At 20.1% G+C, this 25,802-nt stretch overlaps 8 protein-coding genes across 8 annotated transcripts; 4 read left to right on the top strand and 4 right to left on the bottom strand.

Annotated features, from left to right (window-relative positions):
• Window positions 1–233: 233 nt before the first annotated feature.
• Window positions 234–4,842, bottom strand: SRAE_2000325100 (IA-2 ortholog; the record flags this gene model as incomplete). The annotated part of the gene is made up of 7 exons (XM_024654422.1): window positions 234–498; window positions 546–1,318; window positions 1,360–1,575; window positions 1,635–1,705; window positions 1,756–3,264; window positions 3,318–3,368; window positions 4,671–4,842. 7 exons carry the CDS (start codon window positions 4,840–4,842, stop codon window positions 234–236), a joined length of 3,057 nt encoding a protein of 1,018 aa, XP_024507795.1.
• Window positions 4,843–10,324: 5,482 nt separating this feature from the next.
• On the top strand, window positions 10,325–10,537 carry SRAE_2000325200 (Hypothetical protein; the record flags this gene model as incomplete). Its single annotated transcript, XM_024654423.1, has 1 exon — window positions 10,325–10,537. One exon carries the CDS (start codon window positions 10,325–10,327, stop codon window positions 10,535–10,537), a length of 213 nt encoding a protein of 70 aa, XP_024507796.1.
• Window positions 10,538–10,797: 260 nt separating this feature from the next.
• On the top strand, window positions 10,798–12,782 carry SRAE_2000325300 (Integrator complex subunit 9; the record flags this gene model as incomplete). The annotated part of the gene is made up of 3 exons (XM_024654424.1): window positions 10,798–10,934; window positions 10,979–11,724; window positions 11,767–12,782. 3 exons carry the CDS (start codon window positions 10,798–10,800, stop codon window positions 12,780–12,782), a joined length of 1,899 nt encoding a protein of 632 aa, XP_024507797.1.
• Window positions 12,783–12,851: 69 nt separating this feature from the next.
• On the bottom strand, window positions 12,852–13,594 carry SRAE_2000325400 (Hypothetical protein; the record flags this gene model as incomplete). The annotated part of the gene is made up of 2 exons (XM_024654425.1): window positions 12,852–13,454; window positions 13,511–13,594. The coding sequence occupies 2 exons, from the start codon at window positions 13,592–13,594 to the stop codon at window positions 12,852–12,854; spliced, it is 687 nt and encodes a 228-aa protein (XP_024507798.1).
• Window positions 13,595–13,922: 328 nt separating this feature from the next.
• SRAE_2000325500 (UDP-glucuronosyl/UDP-glucosyltransferase family-containing protein) lies at window positions 13,923–15,566 on the top strand (the record flags this gene model as incomplete). The annotated part of the gene is made up of 2 exons (XM_024654426.1): window positions 13,923–14,078; window positions 14,124–15,566. 2 exons carry the CDS (start codon window positions 13,923–13,925, stop codon window positions 15,564–15,566), a joined length of 1,599 nt encoding a protein of 532 aa, XP_024507799.1.
• A 333-nt stretch (window positions 15,567–15,899) lies between these two features.
• On the bottom strand, window positions 15,900–17,089 carry SRAE_2000325600 (Astacin-like metalloendopeptidase; the record flags this gene model as incomplete). Its single annotated transcript, XM_024654427.1, has 2 exons — window positions 15,900–16,991; window positions 17,030–17,089. The coding sequence occupies 2 exons, from the start codon at window positions 17,087–17,089 to the stop codon at window positions 15,900–15,902; spliced, it is 1,152 nt and encodes a 383-aa protein (XP_024507800.1).
• Window positions 17,090–20,083: 2,994 nt separating this feature from the next.
• On the top strand, window positions 20,084–21,425 carry SRAE_2000325700 (Astacin-like metalloendopeptidase; the record flags this gene model as incomplete). Its single annotated transcript, XM_024654428.1, has 2 exons — window positions 20,084–20,143; window positions 20,181–21,425. The coding sequence occupies 2 exons, from the start codon at window positions 20,084–20,086 to the stop codon at window positions 21,423–21,425; spliced, it is 1,305 nt and encodes a 434-aa protein (XP_024507801.1).
• A 1,502-nt stretch (window positions 21,426–22,927) lies between these two features.
• SRAE_2000325800 (Astacin-like metalloendopeptidase) lies at window positions 22,928–24,107 on the bottom strand (the record flags this gene model as incomplete). The annotated part of the gene is made up of 2 exons (XM_024654430.1): window positions 22,928–24,010; window positions 24,048–24,107. 2 exons carry the CDS (start codon window positions 24,105–24,107, stop codon window positions 22,928–22,930), a joined length of 1,143 nt encoding a protein of 380 aa, XP_024507802.1.
• Between the last annotated feature and the right edge of the window lie 1,695 nt (window positions 24,108–25,802).

Below are 25,802 nucleotides of genomic sequence, written 5' to 3' on the forward strand. Positions count from 1 at the left end.
TTTCCATGATAAAACAAGAAGATGAAACCACACACATAAAAATGTTTATTATAAAAATACTACTCTTTTAATCTCCAACCATCATCATACTTTTTTCTCCAAATTTGAAATTTTTAAAAATGAATAAATAAAGCCAATAAAATGAGAAAAGTCAAGAATTATAATGTCATTTTTGACATTCATATAAAAAAAATTTGTTTTTTTAATAAAAAAAGAACCACTCACTGTGTCATTTAATTAGGTAAGCTTTTAATTAAAGAAGTTACTTCTTCAGCAAGACAACTGAAAACCATTTTATATTGTTCTTCTGTTTTTACTGCTCCATTACGATTATCGCGAAGGTACTCAAGAGATGCAGCCATATTAATTTCTTTAACACCAGATGTTATACGATTAGCTATCATGTCAAGGAGGAGGTAAGCTCCAGTACGTCCTAAACCTTCTGAACAATGAACAAGGATAGGTGATGCATGACCTCGATAAGATTTGTTTACTTTTCTAAAATTTTAACAATTATATAAAGAAATTTTTATAATGAACTTTACCTTCTGAAATCGAGAAGTGTTTTTTGATTAGGTACAATTTTATTTTCAGGCCAAGCAAGATAATGGAATTGTGTTACAGTTCTTGTTTCATTTGTTGTGATATTTTTAAGATAAAATGAACGAACCATGTAATCTTCAGACCATATATGTTCTGATACAAGATGAATTTCATAATTGTCATAAACTCTACTTCCATCATCTGGCCAATACTTCTCACATCTTCCAATTGTCATGTCTTCTTTGGTAGTCAAATTAACAATAATTGTTACTCCCTTCTCCCAAATCATTTGCCAAAAGTTTGGAATTGTTGCAGAAACAGGTGACTCAGCAGCAATATAACTTGGATGTTTTGGATTGACATCAAATATACTTGAAGCATTAATGTAAGTATTTTTTAAAGAAGGTGAAGATGTTGGTGAACCTAGGCGAATCAAACTTTCATCATAAGGTAATATTTGTTGATTTCTATTTTTTGGAAGATTCTCAGGTTTTGAAGCAATTGTTATTTGGTCATTTGGACTTTGGTAAGAAGCAAGAGATTCCCATTCTTGATGAATTTTTTGAGGATTGTCAAGATAACTTTGAAGGAAACTTAAAATAACATGTCCTGTTGAGATATCAAGATTACATGAATTCAAAAATGCTTCATCTGGCCAAGAAGAGACACTAGAATTTTGAGAAGAAGTTCCACCAAGCTTTGTTTTATTTGTAACACTACCATCATGATTAAATCCATTAACTCCTATTTCAGACATTCTACGACGACATAACTCCTAAAAATATAATTATTATACTTTAGATATTATAAACATACTTCATAAGCACCACTAGTTCTTCCTTTTCCATTTTCAAGATTGTCTATATGGTCTATTACTTCTGGATAAAATCCTCCAGCAAGTATATTTTTCTTTTTAGTTTTACAAACTTGTGTCAATAGAACAATCAAAAGTGAGGTTACTGTAGCCATACAAACAAGTAAAATTGGTTTAAAAAGCCAGTCACTTCCAGCTTTTGCAATAGGAACAACATTCTACAAAAAAAAAATATTTTTTATAAAATTAAAAACAATTTTTTTTAATTATATACTACCTTTCCGCTTCCAATACCTGCTTCATTAACATCAATTCCTGATAATGTCATAATATCTTTTCTTCTTTTGTCTAAAATAAAAAAAATAATAAAATTATAAAAACAATATTTTTAAACATACAAACAGCCTGAGCTACTCCAGAAGGACTATCAAGGCGTTTCTCTTTTTTATCTTTACTATTATCAGAATTTTCAGTAATTGAACCAACAGAACTAGCTTTAAAAGAAAGTTGATTATTTTCAAATAAGAAATCATAAAAATAAAGATCATTTGGATCACCAATTTTATCTTGAAGATAATTTGCCAATGCAATAATTTGTTCATCAGTTAAGTTATCTCTTTTAATATTAATATAAATTCTATTACCTTCAATCATAGAAACTTCACTATTTCCTTTAACAATTTTATGTTCAGTATTATCTAATCCAAGATCATCTGTAATATATTTTTCATCATCTTTTTTGAGAAGAATTTGTTGGCCATTTGCCTCAGAATTTAATGGTATAGCTTCTTCAATTTCAATATTAGATTCTGGATATCTTTCAAGTAAAAATTCATCCAAAGCAAGGTTATCAAAAAGTTCTGGTGATATTATTTCTTTTGATAATGGAATATTTTTATTTGGTAATTCATTAGTATATTTCATTGGAATTTCTTCAACTAATGGAATTTCTTCATCAATTGGTTTTTCATAGACGGTAACTTCTTCTAATTCTACTGGAATTGCTATAATATCATCTAATGCATTATCATTATTGCTATTGTCATTGATATTGTCTAAACTTGAATCAGAAACTGTAACTGGAACAACTTCAATAGAATTACTTTCATATGGTGTTTCAATAATGGTAGGAAGTTGTCTTTCTTCTCTATAAAAAATATCATTTCCATCTGTTGGTATTAATTCTTCATCATCATCATTCTCTACCAATGGATTATTTAATGGATATTGATAACTTGATGGTAAATCAAATTCATCATTAATAACATTACCATTAGAAGAATCTTTAAGTAATTCATCTAATGGTACAACAAGTAACTCTGATTTATTATCACTATCATTATTATCAATTAAATCTCCAATTTGTGATATTAAATTACTTTCTGGGATGTATATATCATCAACATTTACTGGTAATGATTCATCTTTCTCAACATACATAACAGGAATAAATTCATTTTTGTTTGTATCAATAATATTATTAACATTTTGTATAGGTTCATTTTTCTTATTAATTTTTTTAATATCAATATCAGATGTTTTAATTTTATTTTCTTGATCATTTTCATTATTTTTTATCTGATTATTATTTATAAAATTTTCTTTAATCTTATTAAACTCTTCTTCATTTATTTTTTTAAAATTTTGTTGAAAATTATTAATGATATCAATGAATTTTTTAACATTTTCACCATTACATAAAAATGGTTGGTATTCTAAATTATGGAGAAGAGAAAATTTGTAAAGAGTAATGTAACATTGAGAAACATCATCATCCCAGTTTCCATTATTGTTGTTGTATTCTAAAGTAAGGAAAAGAAATTCTTTGTTGATTTCATTTGGAAATAATGACAAATCCATAATAGAAGAATATTGAGACTGCTCTGCACATTGACCAAAAAAGCCATCTTTAAAAAAGCGATATTTTTATAGAAAAAAAATGTATATATTTTTTAATTACCTGGAAAACATTTTTCATTCTTTTCACATAAATCAGATTTTACATCACATCCTATAAATTAAATATGTAAAGAAAATTTTAATATATTTTTAATTATTTATAAAATTTCTGACAATCATTTTTTTTTCTTTGAAAAGCTTAATACTTAATATTAAAATTTTGAAAAAAAAGTTAATATAAATTTTATTATATGGCAAAATTTATTTAATTAAAAATAAATTATTGAATTTGACACTTCAAATTTACAATATTAAAAAAAAAATTTTTGTTTCATCTAATAACTTTAAAAACATTTTAATTGATAATTAAAAATTAATTAAACCTTATACAACTATTATCAAAAGGATGTTTACAATTTTCTCAGATTTATATAACATAAATCATGTTTTTAAAAATTCAAATTTCAAATAAAAACTTTTTTAAACTTTATGGTTAAAAAAAAACTTTAAACAAGTTTGAGGAAAATATGTTTAATTTTACATATGTTTTAAAATGACGTCATAAAAATAAGTTTAATTATATTGTTCATAATTTAAATAATAAATATAATATTTTTATTTTTTTCAAGATGTTTAACATGATAATTATTATTTTTATTAAATTTCAAGATATGTATATTTTAAAAAAAGAAAATGTAAAACATAAATGATATACTTTAAAATAATTTTTAAAATGATTTGAATAAAAAAAAAGTTAAATGACGTTATTTAATTTAAAATGTATTTTAAAATTAATTATCTATAAACATTAAAAGAAAAAGAGTTTTATATTGAATTTAGAGTGTTGTAATATTATAAAACACGGATTTAGAAGTATAAAAAAGTATATCGTTAAAAAAGATTTTTTTATCCTTTTATTATTACATCATACTTTTAGTTTATTTATTTGTTTTTTTAAGAAGTTTACAATAAATTATAATATTGTCAGGTGTAATATAAAATGTTCCACTCTTTTATATTATGTATATATATATATATTTTTTATAATATAAAATTTAAATTAACTTTTATATTTTAATATAAAAAAGTTTTATTCATCTAAATTTTGTTGTATATTAAAAAAAATTTTTTTTTTATTATAAAATGAAGCTATAAAAATGTTATTAATTTCTTTTTAACTAAAATATATATATTGTTTTATAATAAATTTTAAATCTTTTAGCAATGTGTTTTATTAAAGACTAAAATAGTAGTTCTAATAATTAAATTTAAAATTAATAACGAAGAAATATTATTAAAAATAAATAAAGATATATGTTTATGATTAATAAAATTAATATCATATACTAAATAAAATTATTTTATAAATTTTATTAAAATTAAAATTGATACAAAAAAAATTATTAAAACATACCTTGTAAAAGTCGGCCTTCAATTAATGTTGTTTCTGGTAGAAATGTACTAATTATGATGAAAAAAGTTAAAAATAATTTGATTATTTTAGGAGAACGATTAGATAGATTAACTCTATTGAAGTATAAATAAGGTCTTGCAGAAAAAACGGCAGCCCCAGTCAATGTTTTCATACTTCTTCATCTAAAAAAATAATTTTTTTTATTATTAGAAATAATGATAATTTAAATATTTAAAAAAAAATACGACTTTTTTTTAATTCACAAGCTTCTTAAAAATATTTATATATAAGAATTAATATAAAAACATCATAAAAAAAATAAAAAATTTTATTAATTAACTAAAATAAAATTTTTTTTATTAACCATCTAACAATTTATATTATACTATATTATAGAAAAAAAAATATAAAATATATATATTTTTGATATTGAAAAAAAAAAACAGTTTTAAATTCTTTAAGACTATTTAAATATCTTTTATCAGCTAGTAAAATATATTTAGAAGGAGGGATAATGTAGATTTATTATTTATATGAAATATTTTAAAAATTATTTCATGGACATAAGTAAATAAAAAGAAATAAAAGATGTATATCTTTTGAATCTTCAATATTATTACACAAATAAAATTATATGATACACTCTTGTGATAGAAATAACCTTATTTAGAAAATTTTTTTATCAAATATACAATGGAAAAATGAGTATGTTGTTAGTTGTAATAAATTCTTACAATTTATATAATTAAAGATATATAAATGAATGAATATAGTGAAAGAATATTATCATTTAAATTATTTTTGTCCTCGGGAATAACAATTAACGGATTTCATTAATCCTAATTTATTAATTAAAATATTTTTAAAAAAAAAAATATTTTATATTTTAATAGTTTTATCTACCATATGATTAATATATAAATAATTTTTAACTAATATTTGTGGTTGTTTTCATTTTTATATTAATAAAAAAACCGATTTTTGTTTAGATGAATGATGATGTCAAGTGAAAAGAATATTAAGCATTTTTATATTTATATACGGTATTATAAAATACTTGGATGTACTATAATATTTATACGTAATGGTGCTATTAATAGAATGTGATATTTAATAAATAGTAATATAAAAATATAATGTGACAAATTATAAATAAATATATTGACATTATTAAAATATTCATCTTATAATTTTATAAAAATATTGAAGTAATTTTATTTTAATTTTAATAGTATATCATAAAAATTAGTATTTTAAAGTATTGGTAACTCTAATGTTTTATACTTATTGTAGAGGCAGAAATGTTGTACATAGATTATAAGTACCAGTAACTAAATATGTCCCTATTAAATTTTTGTTAAGGCGAATATAAATTTTATGTTAGTTGAAAAAGATATGTTAAAATGTTAATTTTTAATGTCTTAACATAAGATAGTTATTTTAATATCTTAAAACTTTAATTTATTCATATAAAAAAATAAACAAGAAAAGAATTTTTTTTATAAACAATCCTTTTTTTTATGGTGGAATATTTTAAAGAAAATGAAACATTAAAAATACGCATTGAATAATGAATCTTCATATTATAAGATAAAAAAAAAAAGATTAAAAGTACATATAATTTAAATTTTTAAATAATATTTATTTTTAAAAAAAATATATACATATATATTAGTTATGGTAAAAATTTATTTTTTTTATAAAAAATTTATTAAAGTATATTACTATTTATAATAACTTTATATATAAAACTTTAAAAGAATCTATTATAATTATGTTATAAATAATATTTTATGAATATTTACTTTATGAAAAGGATACTAAAAAATTTGTAAACTTTTATTAATAAAAAATATTACATAATTAAACATGCAAAGAATAAAATATTATTATAAATATTTCTATGCTTATCTCTTTTGTTAAAGAAAATATAATTTTTTTTTTAATATATATAAAAAGATTTTAAAATTAATGGTAATTTTGATAAAATTGTTTAATAACACAAACGTTCACAATTATCTTTTTTTTTAATTTCATATATTATAATAAAAAAAAAATTAAATTTACTTGTATATACAATTTTAATGGTCAAAAAAAAAATGAAATTATAATTAATGGATGTACCCAAGAGATTTTATTCCCATTGAAGTTGTTTACAAAATAGTGCCTTTTTTTTAATTATGAATTTAAGAATTAACTTTTTTTTTTATGAGTAAACATAATTATCGTAATTAACTTGTCTCTAATATATTATTGAGATTTATTCCACTAGATTAGAGAAAAACAGTAAATTAAATGAAGGTAAATATGAATTTGTTTTTAATAATTACGATATTTTGTTGTGTAACAACAAATATTAAGTAAAAATTAATTAAAAATACATATAAATATAATAAAAAAAAAGGTTCACAACCATTAAAAATAAATTTTTTTCTTATTATTTTCAAAATAAATAAATACAAGAAAGTCTATTTTTCTTTAAAGTAACAATAAAGAAAAAACAAATATATTTTATGATATCATTTATAATAATACTTTTTTAATCATCAAATGTCTTTCTTATATCATATTTAAGATATATAATTCTTTTACATATTAATATAAAGAATATAAAATTTTAATTGACAATATAATAATATATAAAATTTATTAAACAAAATATATTTATAATTGACAAAAGTATCAGGTTTTTTTTTTGGCAACAAAGTAAAAGAAAATATTAAATTTTTTTTATAAAAAGTTATTTATAGAAATATATCCACCTACTGGAAAATTTTTATATAAAAAGAAAAAACATTTCATCGGATAAAAAACATTTTTTTAACTATGTCACATGGTAAGGCACGAAATAGAAATGTTATTCAATATTTATTTTGTTAAAGTTATATTTGGATGTTACTAAATTTTATGCATTTTAACATTTCTAGAATAGATAATATAATATATGCCTAGTTTGAAATAAAATATTGTTTTATAAAAATAAAAAAAATAACAAGTTGTAAAATGTAATTATTACAAGTATAAACAATAATTCATTTTTACTTTTGATTAAATAATAGCATTTACAATAAAATATATAATTATTCAAAACATTATTATCCTTGTTTCTGTACATCATTATAAAAAAAATGAAGTTTATAATTGATATTATTTATTATTAATAGGATGTATGTACTTTTTAAGATAATAATAAATCAAAAAAGTTATCCATTACATTGATAATTTTTAAATCTTTTTTTCAAACTCATTTTCAAACTTCAAATATTAAACACTTAATTGGATGATACTGTATCCATTTATATTTTTTTCTTCTTTATAAAACATGGAATTTTCCATTAAATTAAACTATGCATGCTGTTTAAATAATTATCAAAAAGAAACAAAATATAATAACGGATAAAAGTTAGTAATTTGTCTCAATTTTATTTAAAAAAAAATGCATATTATAAAAATTAAAAAAAAAAAAATAAAGTATAAGATATACATCAAAATAACAAATAGCCTTTACAATCTTATATTTCATAATTTTTATAAAAAAAATTTTTTTATTATTAAAAACAAAATAAAGTATACTCAATTTTGTTTTATCATTTGAAAAAATCATGTATAATAAAATAAAGTTAAGCTAAAAAAAACTCTTTAAAATAATGATTATATATCTAAAAAAAAAGTAAATAATATAGATATTTATGTAAAATATTAAAGTTATTATATAAACAAATTTAAAGAGAAAAAAATTTATAAAGTTGAAAAAACTAAATAATAATAATTTAGTATTTCGAGGGGATGTTTAAGAAATAGGAGGATGAAAAATACTAGAAAAAAAATTTAATGAAAGCTTTTAGTTAAAAATAGGAAACGAAAAATGATTAAAGAAAAATGTAATAAAATGTAAATTTAATAGCAATTTTTAAAATTAGAAATGGTCTTTAGATATTTATAATTTTATTTTATAAGATATTTGATATACTAAACGGAAAGAAAGATTGACAAGATCCAATAAAAAGATATCATGAATAAACTATAAATAAGCTAAAAATTATAATGCTTCTAAAATTTCTATTAGAAAAATAAATGAACAAAATTTCAATTTTTAAAAACTAAGAATAAAGAAAATATATTAAATTCTATTTAAAATTTCATCTAAAATGAATAATCATCTATCATATACCAAAAAAAAAACTAACAAAGGGATAATATTAATAATCTTTATTTTTTTTCTAAAACTTTAATACTCAAACTTTTCAAATATACAAATCTGGATAATAAAATGGTTGAAATAAAATATAATAAATATCAATACTTTTTACATTATTTAATTCTTTTTAGATTATTTTCACTTCACATAAAACTTAGCATGCAGTTTCAATCAACTCTAATAATAGAATTTTTATAAAACATTTTTTTTTCCACTTTAATAATAAAATAATATTTCTAATCATTTAAAAATAAAACATGAATTCATTATTATACATCATTTAATAACAACAAAATAATTTTCACATAATTTTCATTCAAAAAAAAATATTTTTAAAAAGGTATATATTAACTTATTTTTTTTATATGATATCAAAATATACATATGAATAGATATTGAAAATAGTAAAAACAACTGGTAATAAATTATTTATTTTATAAAAATGAAAATTTCAGGTATTTGAAAATTAGATAAAAAAACTTTTCAATTCCAGAATAGTGTTACAAAATAAAATATTTGTTAAAAATGTTATATTATTATGTGAAAATGTTACTTATTTAAGTTATAAATTTTTTAACAAAATAATTTTATTAATAATATTTTTTTTCTATTAATTTTTAATTATTTTGTAATTATACTTGAATATTTTTAACAAAATTTAACATTAATAAAAATTTGCTTTGTCACACTAGTGAAAAAAATTATTTAATTTGACAAACATTTTATGAATTCTACATATAATTTCGATGCTAATTAAACATTCATACAATGTCGTGAAATAACTACATTCACAGATGTAAATATTAAAATGAAAAGAATTATAATATCTTTTAAAAACGCTATTTTAAATATAAAAAGAAAAATAATAATAATACTTTTTAGAGATGAACAATACAAATATAATAATAAAATCTTCTAATTATTATTTATTTTTATTTTTTTTTATTTTTGTTAAACATAGATGACTAAGTGGCGAGAAAATGCCTTCATTTAATTTTGAATATGAAAAAAAAAGTAAAAAACTGATGTTTGTTGTTAGACATATTTAAGAGTTGGAAAAATTGCAATTAATCTGACAATGCCAATTGTAAATTACTCTATATTTACACTTTTTTTAATTAAAATTTTTTGGATTGTAGGCTATAAGTTTTAAAAATACATTTTTATATATTAATAAAAATTTTGGTATAAACAAAAATTTTTGCCCCAATAAATATATATGAGAAAGTAATTAATAATTTTTTTGTTTATCTTTTGTTATGGAAATTATAATTGTAATTTTTTAAGTTATTATTTTTGTTTAAAAAAACGATTGAATGAGAAATATTTTATCAAAAATTCTATAAGAAATCTTACAAAGAAGTTAGAAAAAGATTTTGGAGATTTACTTACTTTTTTTTAAATGAAATTTATTTGAAAACAATATTAATAATATTCTATAAATCTAATTGAGATAATGAGTAATCATAATATTTTTACAAAAATAAGAAATAATTTAGTGGTTATTGGTTTTTTAGCTACTATGGGAATTACTGGTTATGGATCGATTAAACTTGGTTTATATGTTAAACGTATCATGTCATCACATGAAAAAAATCTTAGCGTAGAAATGGAAGATTATTTATACAACAAAGAATTGGAAGAAAAAAGGAAAGCAACAAATACTTAAGATATGCAACAAATAATTTTATTACGTTAGCTTATATTTTTGTATTTATAAAAAAAATAGGATTTTAATAAATTATTCTTTATTTTGAATATTTAATTTTTTTAAACTACCTTTATACTGTTTACCCCCTCATATTACATTTTTTTTAATTTAAATTAGAAAAATTTTTTCTCATATTTAAAGTAGTATTTTTCCAATCCTTTTTTGCATTTCGTTTTAGAACATCTTTTTTTTTAGTTTAAAAGTAGAATTTTTTTGAAATGAAAATTAAGGTATATTCTTGGCTTCCTAATCAACCATGTTTTTATATTCAATTTGATGATTGCAATATTCTTCTGGACACAGGACTTTCTATGTCTTCAATGGATGTATTTATGCCTTTGCAAGAATTTACAAAGTAAGTATTATTTTAATATACCTTTTTTTTATATTGTCTTTTAGTTATTCTTCAGATTTATTTCCAATTCCTCATCAGGATCATAAGGAACATGATTTTTTTAAAGTACTTGAAAAACAAGCATTTATTACAAAAAAACCTCTCCTCCATCCAATAATTCCTCCTGAATATGTTATAAGAAGTTTAGATGCTATTCTTATTTCAAATGTTGAATCATTTTTAGCATTACCATATTTAGTTCCTGTAGATTCTTTTCGTGGTGTTATTTATGCAACAGATGCTGTCATTGAATTTGCCAAACTAGCCATGAACGATTTATTAATGTATTTTGAGAGAGCAGAAAAAGTTCAGATAAATGTTAATGAAGAAGATGAATATGCTCCCTGGAGAGAATATAAATTTTGGCATTCATTTTTAAATAGACCACTTACAAATCCTAAAGAATGGAGGGGAATGTATAGTAAACTTTGCATTGATACAACAATTGCCAGGGCTACACCAATTTATTTAAATTCAAAAGTTTCTATAAATAATAGTATAGAAATTATGCCAACACCATCAGGATTTCAAATAGGTTCTTGTAATTGGTTAATTTATAATGGAGTAGAAAAAATATCTTATATAACAAATTCAAGTGTAATAAGAACACACAATAAATGTATGGATTTAAAAGCTCATGCTAAATCTGATATATTGTTACTCAATTCTGTCAATCCAAATCCTATGTATAACTTTAATATCAATGTATCAACAATCAAAAGTATTGTATTTCAAACATTGATGGATTTAGGTACTGTTATTTTTCCAGTTTCCTCAGTTTCATTATTACTAGAACTTATTATAAATGTGTCACAAGTTTTGAGGCATTCTACAAACTTTAGAGATATCTCAATATTTTATGTCGCTCCAAATGCAAGAACAACAATAGCATATGCTTCAAGATTTCCTGAATATTTAATAAGTTTTAGAAAAAATAAATGTTCAAATCCAGAGGATCCATTTGAATTTGATGATTTAATTAAAAATAATCGTTTGAAAATTTATGATAGTTTTACAGATGTTTTAGCAAGTGAATTTCGTTCTCCTTCAATAGTTATTACTGGACATCCTTCTCTTCGTATGGGTGATGTGATTCATTTCATGTATATGCTTGGTAAAGATCCTAGAAACAGTATAGTTCAGGTGGATCCTGACTATCCATTTGAAAATTTATGTGGACCATTTCAAAAGTTTTCTATAAAATGTTTTACCTGCCCTTTGGATTATACATTAAATGAAACATTTGTCTCATCAAATTTGCTAAATTTAATTAATCCTAAACAAATCTTTTTATCCGATATATATAAGCCAGATTTAAATTCAGGATATGTTACAATAAGAGATCCAAGAGTTAGATTTTTTAGATATGGAGATGTCATTAATACTAAATGTAACAAAAAATTTAAAGATGTTTTGTTTTCAGAAACAATGATTACTGTTATTAATATGGAGTCAGATGTAAAAACTAATAATTTATATTCTGTTAAAGGTTTTTTGAATGCAACTGACAATAAATTTATTGCAACAAGTGAAGATTCAAGAAGAAATTTCAAACCATTAACTAAAGTACCTTTATATGGATCAGTAGATATTAGTCAATTTACTAAAGATTTAAAAAATGATAAAATAGAGTTTGAGGTTCAAGGATCTGGTAGAAGTAACTCAGTAACAACAATTATTATTTCAAAACCTAAAAATGCTACTGTAAGAGTTAATAACAGAATTAATAAAACTAGAATTATTTGTGATGATATGACATTAAGAGATAAGTTGATTAAATTATTATCAAAAACTCTTGTTTGTTTTTAATTTTTTTTTTTTTGAATGTATAAATTAGTTGTAAATAAATGTATTAAAAACAATAGGTATAATTTTTATTTAGACAATCATTATATGTATATTAATAGTATTATTTTTTGAATTATCATTATTATTAATTGGAGTAGATGTTAATTTGTAACCATCAACAAATGAATCCATTGTTAACAAACTACTTTTATCAAAAAATTCACATTTTATATCATTATTATTATATTTCACTAATTCATCATTTTTTTTATTATTATTTTCACAACTGATTACAGTATTGTTTAAATTTATATTATGTAATGGTTCATGATATAAGGCCATCAAATCTTGACAAAAACTACTTCTTTGATTTTGATTAAGTAATAAACTTATCTTTCCAAAGTTGTAATTTAATGTAATACCATGAAATTTTGTTTTTTCTCCACTAAATGTTATTGTAAATCGGTCAAATTTTAATGATTTTGCATGTTTAATATTTACTAAGATTCCTTGATTGTTACTTTTATATATTAATAATAAACCTGATTTTGTAAAAACTACAAATCTTTCTTTACATTTTGTTGATTCATTAAAAAGTAAACCTTTTATGGTACATATTACAAATACAAAATCTCGGCGTACAGGTTGAATAGAATCTAAATCATTAGAATGAAAATCTGGTAAATCAACATCCTAAAATACATAATATATAAAATATTTTTTTTTGTAATAAAAAAAATGACACAAACTTTTTTTAAATTGTTAGTAAAATGGTAATTATGGTTATCTAATCTAACTAATTTTCCAAGATATGGACGTTTATTCCAAATCATACGTTAAGAAAATCATAAATTAAAATTATTTAATAATAATAGTAAAATAATATTTAAAGTATAGATTATTTAAAAAAAAATTTGAATTAAAATTTATAGTATGTAAAAATGTTTTGCTTTTTATTGGTAATACTGTATACATTTTTAATCAAAGATTAATGTACTTTTGAGTTTATAATAAAAATAATAGTTTTTGTTATCAAAAATGATAAAAATAGATTAGAATGTATTCATATTAGATACAAATATATTAAAGTATAGATAAGATTCTCGTATTTAATATTAATAGATTCCCAGCACTTTCATAATATTCTTCTTAAAAAATACGATGAAAAAAATTTTACTAGCTATAATTTTATCACTTCTTGTTATTAATTATGGTGATTCATATAAAATATTATCTGTAGTACCACATTTTGGTGGTAGTCATGTAAAATTTATGGGAAAAGTTGCTGATATTCTTGTTCGAGGAGGTCATGAAGTTGTATGTTTTTTTTTAAAAAAATATTTTATAATATCTTTTTTTTAGACAGCTCTTATGATACCACTTGAACCAGATCTTAAAATGGTTGGTACAAAACTTGCTAAAATAATAAATATAGAAAAAAATAATGAAACAATGAAGTTGGTTGAACAATTTTTTAAAAGTAAAAATGTATGGGAAAGTGGAATTAAAGATATTATTAATGCTAGATCACTTGTTAAAAATTTTGTTTTATCATCTAAAACTAATTGTAGGGGTGTAATAACAAATTCATCACTTATTGAATATTTAAAAAATGAAAAATTTGATTTAGCTATAACACAACATATAGATTTTTGTGCTTTTGGTCTTTTTAAATTATTAGATATTCCAGCACATGTAAGTTTATTTGCTGGTGGACTTATGCCTTCACATTTCAAAAGATTTGGTCTTACATTTCCTTTAGCACAACTACCTGATATAACTTTAGGTGTTAATGATAAAGAAATGACATTTTTTAATAGACTTAAAAATATTTTTTCATTTATGATGCTTGAAATGTATAGTAATAATATGATGTCTGGAATAGAAGAAGTTTTTAATGAAGAATTTGGTGATGGTTATGTAGATATAAAACAACAACTTCGTGATGCAACATTTCATATCTCTAATTCAGATCCTTTTGTTGATCTTGCATATCCTACTTTAAGTAAAATAGTTCAAATAGGTGGTTTTTCTATTCCTAAACCTAATGCATTAAACAAAGAATGGGATTCATTATTATCAAAAAGAAAAAAAAATGTATTAATATCATTTGGAAGTATAGCAAAAAGTGTATTAATGCCAAAAGAATATAAAGAAGGATTAATTGAAACTATTAAACAATTTCCAGATATTACATTTATTTGGAAATATGAAAATCCAGAAGATGGTTTTGCAAAGGACATTGAAAATGTATATTTAAATAAATGGGTTCCACAGACAGATTTACTTAATGATCCAAGATTATCAGTATTTATTACTCATGGTGGTTTAAACAGTTTATCTGAATCAGCACACTATGGAATGCCTTTAATTGTAATTCCATTATTTGCTGATCAACCTAGAAATGCTAAAATTATTGAAAAATTAGGATTCGGAAAAATACTTGAAAAACATAATCTTAAAAGTCCTGAAATAATTAAAAAAACTATAGAAGATATGCTTGAGGATAACAATATTTATAGGGAGACGGCAAAAAATATTAAAGAAATGATAAAAAATAGACCCTATAATCAGACGGATATTTTTATTAAACATATAGAATTTGCCGCAAAATTTAAAAAACTTCCTAATTTAAATATGGAAGGTCATCAAATAAGTATTTTCCAATATGCTCTACTTGATGTTATATTATTTTTAATATTTATTATAGTATTAATTTTATCAATAATTTTTTATGGAATATACAGTATATACAAATGTATAAGAAGAAAAGTTTGTGTTAAATGTAAAAATAAGAAAGAATAAATTTATTTATAATTATATATATTGTTTTCAAATAGTTAAAATTTAAAAAAATAAAATAAAATTAATTTTGTTGTGATATTTTTTTTATGATTATCAATACATATAAATAATACTATTGTATCCTTAGTTTAAAAAATTGTATAATATTTTTATCTATTTTAAAATAATTTTTTAATTAACATAAATATTTAGCTATCATTTTATATATTTAATATTAATTTTTAGTTTTATTTATTTTAATAGTTTATTTTTTATAAAATATAGTAGTAATTTTAAAGATAAAAAAAGTAATGTTCTATATTTTAAAACAATGTAATTTTTAAATTTTTAAAATTACTCTATAAAATTTAAATATTCTACATTTATATAAATATTTGAATTTGGAAAACTTGATACAATTGCAACAAAGTTACATCTTGAAACAAAAATTAATTCCCTCATACTGGGACAAAATAAAAGGCCACTAGTAGATAAATTACATTTAATTTTTACTTCTATACTATTATCTTCAGTACATTTTACTGAATTAGGATATCTAATAAATTTAAATTTTATTTTTATTTTCATTTTTTTATCTGGACCAACTTCAAACATATAAAAACATTTTCCTCCAACTTGAAGAGTAACGTTGGATGATCGACGTGTTGCAAAATATCTAGAGGGCTGTGTACATTGAGGACTATTTGGTGTCATTATTTCACATCGTTGTCCTGAAGTAAATGGTAAACATTTACACATAAATGGATATCTTGGATGTTGATATCCATAATATAAACATTGAGGATGCCTTATTTGTGGATGTGAACAGTATCTTTTATTTAAAATTTTAGCATCATTAAAAGTTAGATATCTAGATTGACCCAAAAATGGTTGAAATAAATAATCCTTGGCACTTATAACTTTACCAAAACTTCTTGCATATTCATAGGGTGCAAAATGCATAATTGATCTATAGTCATATTCTGTACCATATGTAGTTGTTAAAATTGAATTTATTTTAGAAAAATATCTTCTAAATGAAAATTCTGCATTATCTTTTGTTACAACAACATATCTATTTCTATCAAATCTTTTATGTTCATACTCAGCACCTAATGCTCTCATCGTTTCTCGAATAATTTTTCCAATATGTTGTGAATTTGGAGGAATATAAATTTTATGAGGAATCTCAAGTCTTTTACCTAAATTTGTATGATAATGTGTACCAGGTAAATAAGCAAATAAAGATTCTCTTAAACTCATTTGACGCTGAAATATAAAACATGTCTCTTTTTTTATTCTAGAAACTGCCATTTTAACCAAAATATGATCTATTTCAGGACTAACATAATATAGTATTTCTCTTTCACTCCATATATTTGACATACTTGTTAACATAGCTCTTTTTTTTCTTTCTATTTCATGATTGCTAATTAATGATATATTCTATATAAATTAAAAAAATTTTATTTCACTAAACTTACACTCACTGTAAAAATATGTGAAATTTCAAAAAATATTATTATTAAAATAAAAATTATCATATTTTGTATGGAGTAAAATTATTTATGTTACATATCAAACAAGTTTCAAAGTTTTTATTAATATTAAATTTATTCATTTAAATATAACATTAAAAAAAAATATTAAAATTAAACAATTTTATTTACTAAAATATTTTTTAATAGTAATATAATTTATTAAATGCACATTATTGAAAAGTACAAATTGAGAATAATTTTTAACTTTAATATATAAAAAGTTTTTATTAATTTAGTTAATAATTTGGCATTAAAATACAACGTTTCAGTAGAAGTATGATTTAGAAATATGGTACAACTAAATTAAATAAGTATAAAGATAGTTAAGATTAATAAAATAGTTATTTTTCAAATACTTTTATTTTTAACTTAATTAATGTAATAATGTATTTATATATTTCATTGCTTATTTTAGTAAGTTTAACAGAATTTTTTCGAAAAAATTTTTTATTATTTGACAAAATATATAAGATTATATTTTTAATAACATATAGAAAAAATCAAAAATACTTTTTTACAAAAAAATGTCTGTAATAATAAAAATAACTTTTTTTTGTTTTAAATAAATGTGTATAAACAATAAAAAAATGTTTGTTAAACTAATTAAAAGTATATATTAGATTTAAAAAAATTGTTTAATAATACACGAAATGAAAAAAATACTAATAATGAATAAAATTAATATGTTCAGAGATTTTTATAACATAAAATAGGATGTTAATGAAACAACTGACTCTAGGGTAAAATTCAAATAAATGTTTCATCACAAATCAATTTGAATTTTTGTGCACTACACAGACAGCAAATATTAGTTTCAAGATGATAAGTTTATCAAAAATGTTTATCCTGTACTTAAATATTTTTTTAAATTTTTCCAATGCCAATATAAAAAAAATTTATATTTATTTTAAAAAAAAACATATTTATTATATGAGATACAGACATATCAAATAATTTTAAAAAGTGTATAATTAAAGAATTTATAAAATTTTGATGTATTTAAATAATTTTTATATTTTAATCAAGTCATTATTTTTATTCATAAATTTGAAAACTCCAAAATTATTATTTTAAAAGATTCTTTTTGAATTTGATTTATAAATTATATATTAACATAAATCTTAAATCAAAACTTCCATGTTTTTTTATGCAAAAAAATTATTGAAATTTTTACTTTATTTGTATTTTTTAAGATAAAAAATTAAGTAGTAAAGCAAAAAGTATACTTGTAAAAAGATATCTTTTTTTTTGTTAAAAATTTAAAAATAACCCAACAAAATATTTAAATAATATAAATAAAATCAAGAAATTAATTTTTTTTTCTTTTATTTATAATAAGAACAAAAAAGAAAAGTCTTTGAAAATCAAATTTTGACTTAAATCTTTAAAAATAAAGTGCTTTCAAAAAATTGTTTACAATGTTCTTCAAGATAAAGCTATCATCTTGCAATTTTTAACAAGAAATTAAAAAAGAATTTATAGCACAACATATTAAGGATTATAAAATATATTATTTTTCTAAGTAATTGCTAAAAAATTATAATGTTAAACTAAAAAAAAACTCACAATTAGTAATTTTTTTAATTTTACTTAATTAAAATTTATGCTTTCATATAAAAACGTTTTATAAAAAGTAAAGATATTATAGATTAATATTTAAAAAAACGAAAATTTAAAAAACACGTGTTTTTTTTATTTTAAAATGATTTAAATATATTATATAAAATTCAGTATATATTGGGTTCTTCTATATGAAACGTAGTATTTAAAATACCCTAGCATTCATTTAACATTTTTAACTATTTAGTAATAATTAAAAAAAGTTAAGCATTTTTTTTTTGATTCTACAGAATCTGCTTTATAAAATAACAAGGAAAAAGTTATAAAAATGAGGAAAAATTAATTTTTTTACATCAATATTTATTGTCTTTTAAATACCATATAAGCATTATTTTTATATATAAGCCTAAAAGAGGAACAATTCTAATAACAACAGCCCGGAATAATTATTAACTTTATGAGGAAAATTTTCTGACTCAAGAAACAATATATAAGTTGTTAAAAAAATTTAGGAAAGAAAATAAGAAGCTTGAAAATAAAAATAATTGAAAATTACTATGAAATGTTGATAATGAAGATTAGAAAAACGTTATTAGAACAAGTTCTTGACAAGCAGTTAGAAAAATGTCTAAAGTCTTTAGAATATCTCATTCTAAACTTTATCTCTGTGAGAAAATTTATTTTTGATTCTGATAGAATAAAAAAAAATTGATCTTGTTAGAAACAAAATGTTCTATCCAACAATTTTTATTTAAAAAATTATTTATTTATCACTAAATTATAAGTGTCACAAATTTTTTTTTTAAAAAATAATTGTATTTTTTGTGAGTAAATTCAATATTTTCATATATACCATTAACATTTTTTAATATGTTTCAATTTAAATAATAATATGTACTATATCTTCATAGAATATCCAAATTCAAACAAACATTTAACATAATTTCTAGTAAATGTTTATTTAAATGATAAGTAATTTATAAATATTAACCATAATTGTAACAAAAGTTTAAAAAAAAATTATTGTTTTAAATCTTGGTTATCTTATTTTCTTTTGTATAAAAATATTTGTTCAGTGAAATATAAAATTTGAATATGTAAAATAAAAATTTTTATTTTAATAAACTAATTTTAAGAAATAATAATTAACAAAAAAATTGTATATTTTTTTAAATCTAATAAGAATCATATTTCTATTATGGACAAAGTCGCTATTTGTTTGTACTATAAATTAACAATGATTAAAATAATAATATTACTATTAAAAAAATTGTAGCACACAAAAAAATTTTAACCAAAAAATAATTTTTTTTGTCAAAATAAAATATAAATAAAAAAATTAATATTTTGTTTTATATCATTTAAAAAAAGCCTAGTTTAGAGGCATAGTTTTTTTTTTTACAGATTTCACGTAATATTTTATCTTGAAAAACAAGTATGTTACTTTTTTTTATAGTAATTGCTTTGTTTAAAATTTTAAATATCATTATTGGAAATGTAAGTTAAATAAAAATATAATTTATAATTATTATAGGATATATCATTTATTTATAGCTATGAAAGACAAAAAAGAAACGTCTATAGACCTTCATTGTTTAATTGGAACTTTAGAGATTCAATTAATAAATGGAGAAATAATGATAAAATGCTTAATATTAGAAGAAAAATGACTCCAGCCAATTGGAGAAAAAATAATTCATCTACGGTTAAAAAAGAACCAAGTATTCCACAAATTACCAAAGTCAGTTCTAATTTAAATCTTAATAAAAAAAGAAATAACATAATATATTATGTTGATTCTAAACTAAGGGTTGAAACTATTCAAACAGCACTTAGTAGAATTGAAAAAGAAACATGTTTAAAATTTATAAGAACAAAAGATTTTAAGAAAACTGAAATAAAATATTTACCTGGTAGATTTTTTGAAACAATTTTTGAAAAAAATCTTGATAATCCTTTTAAAATATATGTTCCATCCAATTCACAACATATTGGAAAAATTATTCGAGAAACGATGCATGCATTAGGTGTTGAATATGAACATACTAGAAGTGATAGAAATAATTTCATATCAGTAATTAAAAGAAATATAATTGCTAGTTATAGAAAATATTTTGAAATATTTAAAGAAAAATTTAAAAAAAAATACAGTACTCCATATGACGTTAGATCAATTATGCATTATGCATCATATGAATTTGCAAGCGGAAAACAAAAAGTTTTAAATTGTAAAGATAAATTGTTGAAGGAATCAATGGGTAAATCAAATTATCTTACTTTTAATGATGCCAAACAATTAAATGAAAAATACTGTTCTTATCCAAGTATCCAATATCAATCTTGTTATTTTCATGGATATCAAAATCCGAAATTTCCAAATAAATGTAAATGTCTTCCATTTCTTACTGGTAATAGATGTGAAACTTTTTTACCAAATTCAAACCGTTGCACAAAACATAACGTACGTGTTATGGGCAGTAGAGTAGAAGTATATAACTTTATTATGGGACCAAATTGTTCATTCATTATTAGAGGAAGTTCATCCAAAAAAATTGCAGTGGATATAAAATTTACTGATATGAAATTTAAATATACATCATTATGTAGTGAGGCAAATAGTATTGAAGTTAAATATAAAAATGATTTATCCATTAGTGGAGCTTTAGTGTGTCCAAATGATAAAAGTTTTCGAGTAGTAGCACAAAACAATACTATAGTAATTGTAGGAAGTAATTTTAAGCAAGAAACAGAGTTGAGTGTGGTAGCAATAGAAGTATAAAATTAGTTTAATTATAAAAGAATTATTTAAATCATAACACTTTTCGTATGTCAAAGCTGATAATTTTGCATATAAATAAAAAATTGTCTTAATTTTATAGTAAATTTTAGACTAAAAAAGTTTTTAAAAAAAATGTTATTAATTTAAACAATTTTAATATATTAAATAATAACAATTATTGTATTTTTTTTTAAATCCTTATATTAAGTTGAATTATTTATTAATTTTAATAAAAACATTTTTTAAGACAGGTTTAGTTTTATTTATACTTAAACTTATTTAAAAATTAGTAAGATATCAGTTTTAAAATTGATTTAAAATATCTAATGCACATGATAAATATAATAATGTTATTATTTAAAAAGTATCTTTCAAAAACTTTTTTTCCAATGAAAAAAAAGTTAAAATATATTATGATCAATAACTTGATACAAAAAGTTAAATGGATTAAGTTTTGTTAAGAATGATAAAATCATCTATATATTTATAATCATTTAAGTTATATAAAACAATGATAAAATCAATACATTATTTAAAAAAATTAATTATTATAAATAAAGTAAAATTTTTATTAATTTAAATTTCTAGATTCTACACTAAATAAAAAAATAAACATATTAGTTAATTTAAAATACAACTTATTAATCAAAATTAAGGTTATTCAATTTTAGGGTTTTAATGTGAATTAAGCAAAAACATACTTCAAACTTTTTTCTTAAAATATAACATCATTTTAGGATTAAGAAATTTTATTATAAGAAAACAGTTTGAAATATGTAAAGCTATTTAAAAAATTTTCCTGGAAACATTTTCCAAAAATTGAAAATTTTTTTATATGCTATCTTTTATTTTAATTTAGGCACAATATTAACAATAAAAAATTTCACCTGTATTTGCCTTAAAAAAATGTCTTATCATGATATTTAAAATAAATAAACTTTACTTTCTAAAATTTAACATATATTAATACTAAGGATTTACTCACTAGTACTTACACAATTATAATATCAAAATACAATAAAGATAAATTTAAACCATAGGCTTATAATATATATTATAAGGTTTTTGTCCTGGTAATAAATATTTTAATAAAATAAAAATACAAAATCCATTCAATTGAAAAAAAAGTGTAAGAAAATTTTTTATTAAATAAAATTTCTACCCATTCTAATATTTTTTTAAAAATAGATTTTGACATTAACTTTTTAAAATGAAGTATTTACACCCAACTGTTTATAATGTCTATAACAATTAAATTATTAACATATAATATTCAATAGAAGATAAAAAAGACTCCGAAATACATCTAACTGAAAGTTTTAAAATATTATAATTTTCATAAGTTACTGTAAAAAAATTTTAAATTTATTTTAAAAAATTAAAAACATTATGTCTATATAATTTTATAAAATTTATTTATATTAAATGATTCTTGTAATAATAAACCAAATAATAAACTTACATGTAATTTTAAAGCCATTTTTATAAAATATAAAAATATTTTATGCTTGTACGTATGCTATGTTTAATATATAATTATCTTGGATACTATTCGTTACAATTGAAATATGATTTTGTTTTGATTTTATATATAATTTTTTTCCATTTGGACAAAACAAAGTTCCACTAACAGTAAGATCATTTCTATATTTAACTTCAATGCTATTATCTTCATTACATTCTATCGGCCTTTGTACTCTTGGAGTAAGAAATCTTAATTCCATTGAAACTTTTAATCTTGGATGTGATCTTATAAAGTATGCACAATTTGGTCCCAATCTTAATCTTTTTACTGATATGATGTACATTGCTGAATATATGTTTCGTTGTGTACATTGAATGTTATTTGGTCCAATATGTTCACATTGATTACCAATTAAAAAGGGCAAACATTTACATGTTGTAGGATTTCTTGGATTTTGATATCCCTTATTACGACAAACTGGATGCTGAATTCGTAAAAATGAACAATATTTATTATTTAAAAGCTTGGCATCATTAAAAGTAAGATATTGAGATTTACCAATAAATTGGGACATTAATTTGTCTTTAGAATGTAAAACTTTACCGGTTTTTTTTGTATATTCATAAGGTGAAAAATGCATAACTGATCTAAAGTCATATTCTATATCATATGTAATTGTAACTGTAGAATGTTTTTTTTCAAAATATTTTCTATAATCAGAAAGTATATGTCTTGGTGAAACTGTTATATACTTATCTCTGTCTCTTCTATTATGTTCATAATCAATACCAAATGCACGTAATGTTTCTCGAATAATTCTTCCAATATCATGAGCCCTCAGTGGTAAAAAAATTTTATGAGGAATTTCTCTTCCTTTACCTAAATTTGTCTCAAAATATCTACCAGGTATATATGAAAAAAGTGATTCTCTATATTCTTGTGTTTGTACAAATGTTAAACATGTTTCTTTTGCAATTCTACTAAGTGCCACTTTAACTTCCATATGATTTAACATAGGATCTACATAATACATAATTTCTTTTTCTTTCCAAGCAAATTGTGAATGCCTTAAGATTTCTCTTTTTTTTCTTTCATCATAATTGCTAATAAATGATATATTCTATATAAATTAAAAAATTTTATTTCACTAAACTTACACTCACTGTAAAAATATGTGAAATTTCAAAAAATATTATTATTAAAATAAAACTTATCATATTTTGTATGGAGTAAAATTATTTATGTTATATTTAAAAAAATTTTAAAGTTTTTATTAATATTAAATTTATTCACTAAAAAGTAATATTAAAAAAAAAAATTTAAAATTAAACAATTTTATTTAATAAATAATATTTTTAAATAGTAATATAATTTATTAAATGTACATTATTATAAAGTACAAATTGAGAATAATTTTTAACTTTAGTATATAAAAAGTTTTTATTAATTTAGTTAATAATTTAGCATTAAAATACGACGTTTCAGTAGAAGTATGATTTAGAAATATGGTACAACTAAATTAAATAAGTATAAAGATAGTTAAGATTAATAAAATAGTTAATTTTCAAATACCTTTAATTTTAACTTAATTAATGTAATATTGTATTTATATATTTAATTGTCTATTTCAACTAGTTGAACACAGTTTTTTTATAAAAAAAATTATTACTATTTGATAAAATATATAAGATTATATATTTAATAACATATAGAAAAAATCAAAAATACTTTTTTACAAAAAAAATGTGTTTGTAATAATAAAAATAACTTTTTTCTGTTTAAAATAAATGTGTATAAACAATAAAAAAAATGTTTGTTAAACTAATTAAAAGTATAATATAGATTTTAAAAAATTAATTAATAATACACGAAATGAAAAAAATACTAATAATGAATAAAATTAATATGTTCAGAGATTTTTATAACATAAAATGTGATGTTAGTGAAGCAACTGACTCTTGGGTGAAATTCAAATAAATGTTTCATTACAAATAAATTTAAATTTTTATACACTATGCAGACAGCAAATATTAGTTTCAAGATGGTAAGTTTATAAAAAAATTTTCATGTTGTACTTTTCATATTTTTAAATTTTTCCAATGGCAATATAAAAAAATTTCATATTTATTTTAAAAAAAATCATATTTATTATATGAGATACAGAAATATCAAATAATTTTAAAGAGTGTATGATAAAAGAATTTATAAAGTTATGATGTGCGTAAATAATTTTTATATTTTAAATAAGTTGATAATTTTACTTGTAAATTTGAAAACACCAAAATTATTATTTTTAAGAAATTTTTTTGAATTTGATTTATAAATATTAACATAAATCGTGAATCAAAACTTTCATGTCTTTTTATTCAAAAAAATTATTAAAATTTTTACTTTATTCGTATTTTATTAGATAAAAAATTAATAAGTAAAGCAAAAAGTATACTTGTAGAAACATATCTTTTTTTTGTTAAAAATTTCAAAACAACCCAACAAAATTTTTAAATAATATAAATAAAATCAAGAAATAAATTATTAATTTTTTTTTATAATAAGCAAAAAAAGAAAAGTCTTTGAAAATCAAATTTTGACTTAAATCTTTAAAAATAAAGTGCTTTCAAAAAATTGTTTGCAATGTTCTTCAAGATAAAGCTATCATCTTGCAATTTTTAACAAGAAATTAAAAAGAATTTATAGCACAACATATTAAAATTATGAAACATATTATTTTTCTAAGTAATTTTTAATAAATTCTAATGTTAAATAAAGAAATTCTCAAAATTAAAAATTTTCAAATTTTACTTAATAAAGAATCATGCTTTTATATAAAAACGTTTTATAAAAAGTAAAGTTATTATAGATTAATAGTTAAAAAAACGAAAATTTAAAAAACACGTGTTATTTTTATTTTAAAA

The sequence above is a fragment of the Strongyloides ratti genome, assembly GCF_001040885.1.
Source record: "Strongyloides ratti genome assembly S_ratti_ED321, chromosome : 2".
Taxonomy (NCBI): Eukaryota; Metazoa; Nematoda; class Chromadorea; order Rhabditida; family Strongyloididae; genus Strongyloides; species Strongyloides ratti.